The sequence below is a fragment of the Rhinichthys klamathensis genome, unplaced genomic scaffold, assembly GCF_029890125.1.
Source record: "Rhinichthys klamathensis goyatoka isolate OS25496 unplaced genomic scaffold, OSU_Roscu_1.1 h1tg000446l_1, whole genome shotgun sequence".
Classification (NCBI taxonomy): Eukaryota; Metazoa; Chordata; class Actinopteri; order Cypriniformes; family Leuciscidae; genus Rhinichthys; species Rhinichthys klamathensis.
In genome coordinates this window covers 406,603-420,692 of record NW_026606941.1, presented here as the reverse complement: position 1 = coordinate 420,692, position 14,090 = coordinate 406,603, and the positions used below count along the sequence as shown (strand labels likewise).

Here is a 14,090-nt window from a genome sequence, read left to right as displayed (position 1 = left end):
GGTAAGTAACACTCCTGTATCAGTCTTTAAAAGAGCAGGAAGGAAGCACATGCCATCGGTCTGCTGGCACCCTCTAATCGATAGCCCAGAGTGGCAGGAATTCTTTCGTAGGATCTCTTCCACATGGAATTAATATTCAGATGGGAGAACACAAGCTGCAAAGCTGCAAGAGTGTTCAAACATACATTCGTCATTTATAAAGGAAAAAAGTTATAGCAAAATGAATCATTTGTGTGCATAATTATTAGCTAATAAAGTGACAAAATCATTAAATCACTAGAAGGAAGCCAAACTTTACACTAAATTCAGGAAGCAAAACAAAGCTAATTGTTCAGTAGCTAGCAATAATATAAAAAAGTATAGCAATGCACAGCATTTTTGCCACTGAACATTTTATGCTGAAAACTACAAGCCAAAAGTCACATTCATTCAAGTAATTAAAACATTATAAACATAAAAATATTTTCATTTAATATAAAATAATATTGTTCGTAACTTTGTATATTGGCTTTTAATGTAATGTTAAAAAAATTATACATGGAAGACAGAAAAATATATTATATTAATATAATTTATATAGTTACTTCAAACAAAGGATAGTTTAATATAAGCATTTCAATCTGAGTAATATATATTAGTGCATCAATACGTAAAAAAAAGAAAAAAAGATGTAGTCAGGTTCATTAAAAAAGCCCAAATAGAGTGATTAGGGCTTCAAAGTGAAACAGACGGTTCTTGGATCATTCTAAAGGGGTTTATTTTGTGATAATGACCACCTTACTGTACATTACCCTGCTTATTGCATGACTACTTGCCAAAGAAATAAGAAATGAGCTTGACATATTGATTTGAAATCACATTATTTTGTGAGAAGAGGAGACCACAGAGTAATAGAGATATGAAACTAGCACAGCTAAGCAGGAAACTGGTTGGTCAGTCAGACCACAGAATGATGTGACTGACAGATAAGTATCAAGTATTCCTGAAAGTCATGTAATAATACAAAAAATAGGGCATTAGAATGTCCTTCATCACCATGTTCTGTCGCAAGACGAGGAGCAAAATATTTATCCAAGAATGATCAGGAATGGGCCTGAAAACAGGAAAGGGGGCTTCCTGTGTTTTCAGGTAACGCCTGGAATCCCAGGACATTGTCTTCCAGCCACTCAGCCACTGGAAGTGAAAGGAAAGGGTGGAGAACTGACAGATACCTGCCTTCGTCTCCTGGGAAACACCAGTGCGCCGCACTCTACTGACGCAAAATATTAAAAAAAAAATTGGGTTGTTTTTTTTTACCCGAATGACTTGCCCATGTATCAGCATGCTCTTTTGAAAGATCTACAGAGACAAAGGCACCTTTGAACCAGCCTTGTGAGAGGAAGCAAAGCAGGAGGCCTGGTACATCGGAGTTGAGCATGTGAAACTCTTGTGACTACAGTGAACTCAATTCAGCGGACTCTCTAATTAAGGGGCTTTTCAAACTGAACATTCAGCACCGCAGGCAACTGTTGGTGTGGAGTACCTGGCACTGCATCAAACTTGATGAGGATCTTGACTAGGCAGCATGTGTTCTTCACTACTCATCACTCTTTGTGACACAAATCACTGAAAAACTGTCACTGTCCCAGTTGGTTCCTCATGGAGTTCATGCTAAAAAGATATGCTCCACATTTTCCTGTTTCCAGCTAAACTTTAATAAGCTTAGACACAAGGGTCTTTCTCCAAGTAAATGACATGAAGTGAGCATCCACAATCCACATTAAACGGGGGCTAATCCCTATCTATAAGGTGCTTAATAGACTGAAAATCAGGGATTAATAGAGAGGCAAGTCAAGGACACATTAAGTCACTGAAACGCAATTAAATCTGACTTTGAGTGAATTTTAGACAGAACTTTGGATGCAGAAATGCAAACAAAAAAACTGGACACAGCTGCTGCTCTACTGCCCCATGGATGCACAGCATATCAATGGAATCATATCAGTTAAGGGTAAATAAGAAATGTTTTTATTATTATTTATCGGCATCAAATTTGTATATAGCCTACACTATAGTTAAAAGTTTGGGATTGGTAATTATTTTGAAAAATGTATTCAGCAAAGATGCAAAAAATTATATCAACATAAAGACACTTATTAAAGTTACAAAAGATTTCCATGTCAAACAAATACTTTTCTTTTAACTTTTTATTCATCAAAGAATGCTAAAAATGCACGGTTTCCACAAAAAAAATATAAAGTATTAAATATGAAATATTAAAGTGTTTTCAGCATTGATAATAATAAGAAATGGACACTAAATCAGCATATAAGTATGATTTCTGACGGATCATGTGACACTAAAGATTGGAGTAATGATGCTGAAAATTAAGTTTTCCATCACAGGAATAAGTTATGTTTTAAAATATATGAAAACAGAAAACAATTATTTTAAATAGTAATAATATTTCACAATATTGCTGTTTTTGCTGTATGTTTTGATCAAATAAATGCAAACGTTGAGCATAAAAGACTGTAAAAGTAAATCCTACTGACCTCAAACTTTTGAACGGTAGTGAACATTGGGTAATATCGGATATTTAATTGTGTATGCTCATTTCCTCTCTTTTTACTTTTAAAAAACGTTTGTCATCATCTAACACTTAAGACCCTTTCACACAGCGCTTTGAACCCGGCAAATTGCCGGCAAATTGCCAGAGTGCCTTCTATGTGAGCGCAAACACGACCCGGGATTGATGCCGGGATCGATGCCGGGTTGGGGACCTAGTAACATTGCCGTGTTCAGACCCGGAACGCGCGTGTGAACAAAATCCAGAACCAATGCCGTATAAGGGGTGTGTCGTAGTGAGGATTCACGAGCCGTTGCAATGAGGTAGTTATTGTGCGGCTCAGTTACTCAAGAAGAAAGTTTGTGTTCATCATCGATACAAGAAAGAACGAAAAAATTTCTGCAAACTGGACTAAAGTAGAGACCCGTCACATCCAACGTCACGCGTCTTTCCGGAACATACACGGGTTGTGTGTGAACGCGCTCTCTGATTCCGGCAAATCACTGGCAGTGTGAATGAAGCAAAATCAAACGAACCCGGGTCAAATCCCGGGTCACTTTATCCGTGTATTTTCCGGAATCTCTGTGTGAAAGGGGCTTTACTTAATCTTAAAAAAAAAAACTAACCTATACTGTATACATGCACTGTTAAAAGTAATTTTTAGCAAATCTCAAAATGAATATCCATTTTTCATATTGTAGTACATTCTAATGTTGTGATGCCAAAATCAGTTAAGCAACTATGTGTATATATATATAGCAGAATATAGCTAAAAAAATCCCCAACTTGAACATAAAGATGAGAAGTACTGGAAGCTGTGATGGCACCGCCTTCTGACTGAAAGTCCACACGGAAATGTTTTGTAGTCATCACTGAAAAGAATGGCCACGGTCAAAACAAGTCCATGAATAGGCAAGTTGGCATGGAAAACATTATTCTTAACACTAACAGATACATAAGGAAAGTGTGTGGGAGAGAAGCCGAACACCATCCTTATTGAGCTATTTCAGCTCTGGAATGCTGTGATGAACGCACTGGTGCCGGTTGCTCTGGAATTTTGGAATCCAGTCCACTGAGGTCATTCTCGGAATGGTCTGCTTACATCATAGCCCCAGCCCTGTCTGCTGACAGCTACAATGAACGAACGAGCGGCTCGCGGCGGGTGGAGGGGAGGTGGTGCAGCAGGGCGCACATCCTGAGCCGCCCGCCGCTAACACAATCCCACTATTCACTCCAGCCCTTCCCCACCCTCTCTCGGCTTCCTCTACAAGATTAAACACATCTAAGCAGCAACTTCACAAACATTCATCAGCATTCACTTTCATCCACCGTGGCAAGACCGTCCCGTACCTTTTCATTTTAGTATGAGGGACATGACGTAAGAAGCTTGGTGGATGTAGGCGAACTTTTTGAACCTGCAGGCCCAAACAGATGCCAAATCTGACAGGACAACAACCTACGCACCCGCAAACCCCGAGCTTTGTGTAAACGAATAAAGGAAGTGCATTTATAGATTTCAAAATTTTTACTTGCATAACTCTAGGCAGCAACAAACCTAAAAAGGGTCCCGATTCCCGAATAGACTGCCTAATGCAATACAAACCCCCCAATTAAAGCACACAAACACCATTTACATAGGACACAATTGGCCCTTGAGTAAGACTGTGGGAGGAACATGAACTATAACAGAACAGTTATGTTATTAGTTTCCCCAGACATAAAACATACAGCTTTAAACAGAGAAAAAGACTTCCCAGGAATAACAAGTCACTGAATGAACAACTCACAAAAACGAAAGCCCCTGCTCCGCTGATTATTTTAAAACCACGATTCACTTGTCTTCCACTCTATCTGAGAAAGTGATGTTGAACATGATGAGCATGTAGCTGCCGTGGTCATTTAATTATGGATGATATGACATCCCTGCTTAAGCTTTAATGTGAGAGGGGGGAAGAGGTCTGACTGCTCTCTGACTCTGTAATGACTCATTTCTGTCTCACTGTGAGTTTGTGATTACACCATTGGGACTTTAGTGAGTTAAAGACAAATACCAAAGAAACAAAAAATGATGTCATATGGTGTTGGACAGCACATGACTGGAGAAAATGTGAGCATTCTTAACGCATTACAACAACACTTCACTGGATCACCATCCTATTCAAAAGATGTGTCACTCTCAAAATAATGATTCTTGATCAAATTGGGAATCGCTACTTACTTGAACATGTCAAAGAGAGCTATGCTAGATAGAAAATTTGGAATGTAGTGCATAAGTCATGATGTACCAATTAAATGATACATGTATGGCCCTTTATTGTAGCTCATTGTAATTGCATGTGGGGAAAACACTGGTAAAATGCCTCTATTTTACCTCCATGTGCAAAAGAAGAAAAAAAATCATAAGGATTTGGAATGAATAACATGAGAGTGAGAGTAAATTGTAAATTGTGACACTTTTTATTTTTATGAGTACATTAATGTGTATTTAAAGTATTTTAATGTGTTGGTTGATTTATAATTTTTAGAACTAGTTGGTTCAGCTCAGAATTAATGGAAAATGTAATGTGGAGTCAGTGGCAGTAGATGGACACAACTGGATGTCCTGTCTTTCATGTGAAGTCCCTGGTTTCGACTTACATCCTTAAATAAGAAGACAACAGGCTGCCATGACAACAGCCCCTGGCAACATGTCTATAGGGTCTAAACACCCTTAAAGAAGCTTTATTTAACAACACTGTTCTGGCAACACAATCAGTAACCATGGCTTACTATTACTCAGTTTTGTAAATCAGAATAAAATGGTCCAAAATGAACAACCCCTCATTAAAACTCCACCTGAAACCATGACAACAACACATTTTAATGTTTGTCAACAATGCGATGAAACCTATTGCACCCTATCTCCTATTACAGCGATGAGACATAAACATCCACAACCAGATCAACATTCAAACCTGTTATGTATAACCAGGATTTTCTCCACAGCCCTTCCCTTTAACCACAAATCATAATATACACAGATTTGAATCCATCATATATCATGCCATTAAATCACATTAAAAGCAGTAACAGTAAAAGTGTACTAGATAAGGCACACTATATAATGTATTAGCACATAATAATGACTTTCAAGAGTCTAGAATAAGTCAGGAAGGAAAATGAATGTTTCTATTAGAGCTGTGCTACTACGGCAAGCCATTTTAATATCCATACAACTAACCAGTAGGCTATCTATTTTATAGAGTGGTGCAGGTATGACATCACTTTGTAGGCTAAAATGCAGAAACGAGTTAGCATTTTAGCACTTCCGTTTCCATCGCCCAGAAGTTAATGTTTTTTTTTTTTGGGGGGTTAAATGGCTGAAATAAGGTCTGTGGTGAACACAAGCTCAAGACACTTTCACGTTTTACTCTACGACATAAAATAACATCAGTATTAACCCCACTCAGGATTTTTTAAGCTGTTATGCGTCTTGAAAAAGGAGGTTGCTAATGATTGGCTAAATGGGACTAGCCTACATCATCAAGCAGAACAGGTAAACCAGTCCGCTTTTCCAGCCTTCATTTCTAAATATGTATTCCAATTGTTACCAAGCTACAAGACACAGCTTCAAAAAAACTAATGAATAAGTACTAATATTCAAATAATAGCTTTTAGAAAAAAAAAATTAATAGGGAACCAACAATTGGTATTCATACTAGTTGAAAGTATAATTAGATGGCAAAAAATGCTATTTGTCTCGAAGCAGTTACTTGTCAGTATTGACACTGACTAGTAGCAAAATAATAAATATGATTAGTGCTAGTGATTAATTGAATAAAAGTGGATATTTACCAATAATCCACAAACAAAACTATTGTTTGTCAGCGATACAGATCTTTATTGGGTGTGTAACTTTTGATCGACTATGTAACGTTACTGCTAAAGACAATTTAAAAAAAGGGTGATTTGGACATCTAGTTAGTGGCCTGTGCCCCAGTTATATGAATGTCCACAAACTCCCCCTAAAAAGGAATAGGTTAAATGTCAGACGGCTTGCCATAAACAGTCCTGCTGTCTGACAATGCTTCGCTAAACATAAGACAGAATTCCCTTCTGTACTAAAGAGTGATCGAAAATAAAACCGCATATCGTTCAGTTACTTAATGTATTTAAGTTCAGAGTTATCTTTAAATTGTGATTCATATCACCGATGTGTTCAGTTGAACAGATCTAGAGACTGAAGACAGCGCGGCCACTGAATATCACTTACCGTACACCCGCACCCATCCCTGCTGCTGGCAAAACGAGTCCATCAAAATCCCGTCGACCACTGGGTCCAAAGAAAACATGCCTCCCTGAACCGAGTCCACGTCGCCAACGGTTACTGAATCCGTCTCCATGCTCGATACACCAGTTCACGGTAACGTCCAGGTAAAGACTCCAGTCCGGTGGATTTCCACGCGCGTGGCTGGAGAACCTCAGTCACAATGTTTTCTGTTCGTTTGTGTTGGTTTAGAATCAATGGGTTTAAAACCATACAGCTAAAAAATAGTTTAAATAAACCCAGAATAAACTAGCGACAGCAGTATGAAAATGTTCAAACTAAACGTTTGGATTTTCCCATGATTTTTCTTTTTTCAAAGTCGGAATATATATTATGCACGCGAGACTCTAATCTGTGTTTACATTGTACCTACGTTGTCGGCAATAAAATACAATAAAACAAGGAAATACTAGTAAAATAAAACTTTGATAGTGTATTTAAAAACTTATCAAAGCCAAAAAAAATACGAAAGTGCAAAGTTTTCTTAACCCAAAGCAGCAGGCAAAATTAAAACAGAAACAAGCAGCAGCTCTTAACGTTATATTGGGAAGAACTGCTGTTGCTGGCCTGTGTCCATGAGTCAGGTCGTGGAAACAGCAGTAATAATTGAATGAATCCAGGCGACGGGTTTCCTGGATCGACGGCAGGAGTTTAACGTTACTGCATTGTCCTTGCGGCAAAGATCATCAAAATAACAGCAAGTATCTGTTTATTGTTCTGCCGTCCACTTAAAGTGTGACTCGTTGTTTGGGACTCCCTCCCTTCCTCCCTGTCCTGTGGTGAGGAGGACAGACAGCCCTTTTTCACACTTCAAAATCCAGACCGCTTTTCCACCTCAATCACATGCCATTGCCAGCCTGTGCGCTGGGATTCAGGGGAAACTAGAGGATGACCGAGAGTATAGATCAATACATATAATGTTTTAAACCGCTTCAGTCCTGCTTTTACTACCTGTAAATTGTAGACGTTTTTTACACATCAAGTTCAGAAATGTATAATGTATTTGTTGAACGTGAAAGATGACGAATTGAGACTTTGACCGCATCGATCGACATTTTAAGACAGATGTGGACTGATGATCGAGTCTGCGACATCTGCTGGTTAATGAATCTCTTGCAAAAAAATGTCACAAAACGTTTTTCTTTTGTTTTGACATCGTTAATAGGTTTTGTATTTAGTTCTGAAGAACATATTTTGCAGCCATAACCCAGATTGAAAAATAAATACAAATGTATTCAATATTGGAGATATTTAAGAGATGATTTGGCGGAACATGAAATGCGGCATTTGTCTCCCTCTATTGTTCATTTAGAAAAAGTACAATGCATGTTGAATGTAAATTATCAATTTTATTTTTAATTTTACAATGTGTTGCAATGATCTGTCAGGAATCACACAATGTCCATCTAAGGGTTTAATTATTAATCTGTGTAAAGACTAAATGCAGAACATGTATTGAGTAAATGCAACCAACCGTTTTATTTATTGTCATTAAACTACATAATATTAATGCCTCTGTGTAATGTAGTTCTACTGCTTTCTTGTCTTCATTGTGGCTTCAGCTGTGAATAAATAAGACACAAAAACTTAATTTAGGGAATAAAAAGTAAAAGACAAGAACATCTGGCAGAAATGTACTGCGTTCAGTGAAAAAGAGTAAATTAATTATGCACTGTTTGATATAGAAATCAAGTATAATAGCAAGTTGTTAGCCTATATGCAAATCATATAAATCAGATATAGCACATACTCACATTGTGTGTTAATCTTGAGCAGAATAGGTGCCAGTACGTCTTCGAGGTGCTTCTCCTGTTCAATAAAGTCTTGAATTGTTGCATTTTTGGTGTTGTGTATCCAGTTTGATTTTGACGAACAGATGTTTATACACATGTTCTATAGCAACATACAAACAGTGATTAGACAATGTGTACTTTTTGGGTTTAGCAAACCCAGTGTTAGACAATCTGAAACTATTTCACTATGGATATAATGAATTATGAATTACCTTGTCCTCCTTACTGAGCTTTCCTTGAATTTTCTCTTGATCAGCGATAATGTCTCTGACTTCTTGTATTAATGCTTGCAAACTTTGTTTGGCCTCTGTTAGGAGAAAAAAAAAATCCTCAGTATTAATTACAACCAGATTTTATGTGCTGAAATATTTCACTTTCTCACCAGCCCATGCCAGAAACTCTGCGCAGTCCAGTTTGTCATAACGTCGGGCCACATCAACAGCCTTCTCTCCGCGGAAATTGGTAGCTTGAAAATCAGCGTTGAGCTCAACCAAAGTTTTCAAAGTGTCCAGCTGACCCCACATGCCAGAACAATGCAATGGTGAGTAGCCTACAGTGAACCACATTGATTATTTCTTGACAAATTGTTCTTCAGTGCAACAGCTTAAACAGTCTAAAAAATAAAGGTTCCAAAAGTGAATTTCCATGGCAATGCCATAGAATAACCATGTTGGGTTCCCAAAAGAACTTCAGTAAACGGTTCTTAAAAAAGAACCTTTGACTCACAGGTGGGACGGTTGCCATTATATTTTTAAAACAATAATATCTTAGTAAAACCCTAAAGTGATATTGACAAACTATGTATCATTTGAAAGCTTACAATCTCTAGTTTTCATATTTTTTAAATATATGTTTAAATATATATATATTTAAATAAATTACAGAGGAGCTGTAATTTATCAATTTCCAACAAGAATGTTTCATATTCATTAGGCGTGTTTAGGCCTTTAGTTTTGAAGTAGCAATAAACATGAAAAATCATGAAAGATTGGTAGAAACCTTAGTTTGTTTTCATGCCAAGAGTTCAAAAGATAATGCCAATTCAATTTTATGAGAAAAAAAGGTCTGAAAATGTTTTAAAATATAAAGAAAAATATTATGGATTCTCGATTTGTGATGCGGCTGCGAGCTATAACGCACATATGTGCTTTTTTATGCGCTTATTAGAGGTTGAATTCAAATCAAATACTGACAAACCACCCATACTACTTCTGAATAGGATGTCTACTTCATAAATTGTATGAAAATTATGGAAATACAGATCACTCAAAACATATATGAAAATGGAGGCGCCCTTATATGGTCAATAAGGAAGCGTGGCTGTCCGTCTAGTGAAAACGTTTGGTACTGCGCCCAAATAAAATCTTGACTGAAAGCTAATTTTTTTAGATATCAACCTAAAATTTGGAACACAACTTGTTCAGATTTTGGGCTTTCATTTTCTTGCAGTTTTAGAGTAAAATATATTTTGTAATATATATATATATATATATATATATATATTATAAAATATAAATAATTGTATTGTACATTGTCATAAACTTATATAACTTTTTTTCTGTTTCACTTTCATAATGTATTTACTTCACAATTCACTTCTACAATAATCTGGCAAATGTCTTCTTTAAAACAAGACCAACCATAGGTCTATATTCCAAAGCATTCTTGAATTACAACCGTTTAAGTTTGGATAGTGATTTTCATGTCTATGTGAAAAAAGAGGGGTGACAGTTAAAGGGCTAAAGAACCTTTTCCAATTTTTAAATGACCTTCTGTGCAATGGACAGGGTCAATGGATGTTACAAGTTCTTCATTTAAGGGATAGTTCACCCAAAAATGAAAATGTTGTCATCATTTACTCACCCAAGTTGTTCCAAACCTGTAGGAGTGTCTTTCTTCTGACTTCCATTGTAGGAAAAAAAATACTGTGGAAGTCAATGGGTGCCGTCAACTGTCTGGTCATCAACATTCTTCAAAATATCTTCTTTTGTGTTCAACAGAAGAAAGAAACTCATACAGGTTTGGAACAACTTGAGGGTGAGTAAATGATGACAAAATGTACATTTTTGAGTAAACAAAATCATAGATGCCAAAAAAGAAAGCTGGTTTGCAGATCCTAGCTGGTCTCCCAGCCTGGTCAACCTTCCGAGACCCAGGTTTAAAAAAAAAAAAAAAAAAAGTATTGTTTTCATGCCATTACATTTAGAGCATATTAAACAAATGGGGGGAAATGTCCTCTGTTATGGACAACATGACTTAAAAAAAGACATGAAATGACATGTATAGGCAAAAACAATGGGATTATTTTTTTATTCACCAATCAATTTTTAGGTTTCAGAATTTTTTTTAACCAAATTTTGTTTAAAGATGATTCTCAATGTTATGGAAATAACAGAATGAATTGATATACCATTTTATTTTATGCATATGTGGGTACAATGGCCACATGGGTAGGCTAGTCCCATTCAATACGATATACACTATCTAATATGCATATTAATGTATTCTTGTGGCAACATTTAATGAAAAAATAAGTGTAACAATGGGCAACATTTTCATAATAATATAATATTTCATAGCAATATTGAATTTCTTTCTCTATTCACTAGTGTCTCCCAAAATGCCTGATAAACATGCTTTAGATCCTGGGGCCAGTTGTTCAAACTGGCTATCGGATTGGGTCAAATCTTGCAAATGGGTTGTCCAAAAGAAGGAAAAAAAAAGATTCTGAAATCAGATTAGATCACAAAATCCAATCTTGGTTTTGATCTTTATCAAATCCGTTTGTGTTGTTCAAAACTTTTTAGTAAGATTGGGATATATTTGATCCAAAAAAATTGGATTATACTGATCCCAGCAGAAGGGTGGAATTCAGGAACAAAAATTTAATAAAACTTTAAAATTGTTAAAATTAACTGTTAAAGTAGAAGTAGACATATGGCTTCCTATTAAGCCTTTCAGGGGCCTATACAGTAGAGTAAAAAAAGAGATTTAAAAGAGCCATAAAAGAATCCCCAAACAGCTGTAAGTATATCAAACAAATATATATATATTTAATTTAAAGTGTTATTATGTATCACTATTTGTAAACAACTTTTGATCTTTTGATCAAGATCATAAGAGATGAACCCAACCCCCAACCCCCCATCCATCACCATGTCCCTAGGGGCTCTGTAGATGGTCATATGAAAAATCGTGTATAAGGGTGATCATCAGTTTTGCTTTGAAAAACCGGCACAAAAGTATTACCTGATCCTGAATAGCAAAACAGGGGATTTCCAAATCCAGATCATTCTGATCCAGATTAAACTTTTTGAACATCTGGCCCCTAGTGTTTGTATGCTGTCAGAAATTCAATACAATATAATTATCCACTACAGAGGACAAAAGTAAGGGGATTTGGACAGCTTGGCCAGGCTCAGAAACCATCTTAAATCCGCTCAGTCTAGCAAACCAGGTTTGGTAGTAGCTTTAGTTTAGTTTTTTCCCAATTCCCAGCATGGTAACGTTAGCTTACATAAGATTCATATTTTCCATCCTGTCTTATTGTGTTAAATAACCCCATCTACAACAACCTTTACTGCAGTAGTTCAATTAACCAAGCTATAAGTACTTTTTTAATGAAGAAACTTTCGCTAATTAGCCTACCCCGCGCTGTGAATTCATTGACGTCAGCGCCGTTCTGCACGAGCTCGCGCACGATGCCGCTCCGTCCTAACGTACAAGCTGCAAACAGCGCATTCCGTCCCACCTCATCTTTTTCCCACAAAATATTCTCCGGCTGTTTACTATCGGTGGCACTGTTACTTTCCAAAAGACGCTTAAGTCCCTCTACATCATCATCTAAAGCACATAAAAGTACAGTTTTCTCCTCAGCTGACCGCATTATTACTTGCGGAAGAGGGATGTTGTTTTGCGTGCAGCGCGTGTCTTGTCTCTATGGCAACCGGGCAGTCATTTTGGTCATTATTTTCACTGGCCACTAGATGCTGCTGCTGCTTGTTTTATGAAATAAGAAGAGATGAGAATCTGAGCTCAGCTGAACTGAGAAAAGATGACATATTCTTGTTAATAGCGGCCGGTCATAGAAAGAAGGTCCTAAGAAGAAAAGAAGCACATAGCATCAATGTCTGTAATTATCAAATTAGAAACCAAAAACTTGTATCTGTAATCTCAGCCAGGAATATGTATGTAGATAGAACAGACTTTGTTATGGATCATTACACGCATAAAGAAACAGGCTACTACTACTACTACAAAAAATAAAAATAAATAAATAAATAATGTAAATAATTAGAAAGCCCATGAAAGGTTCAGGCTTCTTTATGGAAATTACAGTCTCGTCACATTATAAAGGACTGATATTGAAAAGGAAGATCATAGGCTAATCAAGATAAATTATGTTTTAAGTCATTTATTTCGATTCTTCTAAATGAAAAGTATTGAAAAGTGAATTCTCAAATCGATGATGTGTTAGTATATATCAGTTAATGTACTAATCCACTTCATTTAGAATTTACACCTTGCATTCAATGAGAGGAAGAGGGGAAATTATGAGGAATAGGGAGATTTCTTGTGGTAAATTTGTGATATTTCATTTAAAAGGGGAAAAAAATCATATGATGCTTTTAAAGGTTATTTCTCTTGTGATAATAAGCAATGGAAAGTCAACTGACACAGGGAAAGAGTGCAAATTCTGTTGTTAACACGTGATGGCATTGTACTTTCCAACAATAACTTCCTCATTTAAGTAAAACCAGGAACGTTAATTGTTCAAATATAGCTAATGACAAGTTTAAATACCTGAAGGCTATTGCAATTCTGGGTTAGCTACCTCAACTCAGCATTGGTGTCCATCATTAGCACCATCAGATCATTTGAATTCTGCCACATATCCTTGTGTCATATTTTCTCTTTATAGAGGAGAAACATCATTTACTTTCGGATTTTAGTGACATCATGTCATGCCACACTGACAGTTGCATTGCTCAAGGCATGGGACGGTCACATTACAGAGGAAGAGAGAGAGAGAGAGAGAGTGTGTGTGTTAATGGTGGTGTGTAAAGAATGTGGAATGAATGGATTCGTGTCAAAGGTTCTGACTCATGTCTAGCTCTGCTTTCAAGTGTCCACTCCTGACCTGTGCATAAGTCCTGCTCTGTCATTGAAGTCTATTTGTAGCATGTGTGTGTTCAATGAATGACATGACTGTATTTCCAGTTGCTCTATTTTAGGCCAAAGGAGGAAACTTTTTTATGATGCTGGTCTGTAATTAGGAATATTGGGAGCAGGCAAACGAGAGGAAAAGGAAAAGGAATAGCAGTATCAAACAGAAATATATCAGCTAAGCCTGAGAGAGATACATGGAAGACAGGTGTTAATATTACGTTTCAGTTACGTAGTCTAATTATGTAGTGACAAATTTTGACATGCTTTTATTTAA

The 14,090-nt window shown here is 36.6% G+C and overlaps 2 protein-coding genes across 2 annotated transcripts in view; both read right to left on the bottom strand.

Annotated features, from left to right (window-relative positions):
* The window catches only part of rasal2 (RAS protein activator like 2), an 80,742-nt gene extending 73,664 nt beyond the window's left edge, over window positions 1–7,078 (bottom strand). Inside the window, exon 1 of the mRNA XM_056236426.1 lies at window positions 6,801–7,078. Within this exon, the coding sequence (XP_056092401.1) occupies window positions 6,801–6,930 (130 nt within the window). The 5' untranslated portion in view covers window positions 6,931–7,078. The remainder of the gene's footprint in view (window positions 1–6,800) is intronic.
* A 1,260-nt stretch (window positions 7,079–8,338) lies between these two features.
* ankrd45 (ankyrin repeat domain 45) lies at window positions 8,339–12,601 on the bottom strand. The gene is made up of 5 exons (XM_056236453.1): window positions 12,296–12,601; window positions 9,030–9,197; window positions 8,860–8,954; window positions 8,609–8,747; window positions 8,339–8,416 (listed from the first exon to the last, which is right to left on the bottom strand). The coding sequence occupies exons 1-5, from the start codon at window positions 12,531–12,533 to the stop codon at window positions 8,385–8,387; spliced, it is 672 nt and encodes a 223-aa protein (XP_056092428.1). The 5' UTR covers window positions 12,534–12,601; the 3' UTR covers window positions 8,339–8,384.
* Window positions 12,602–14,090: the final 1,489 nt, after the last annotated feature.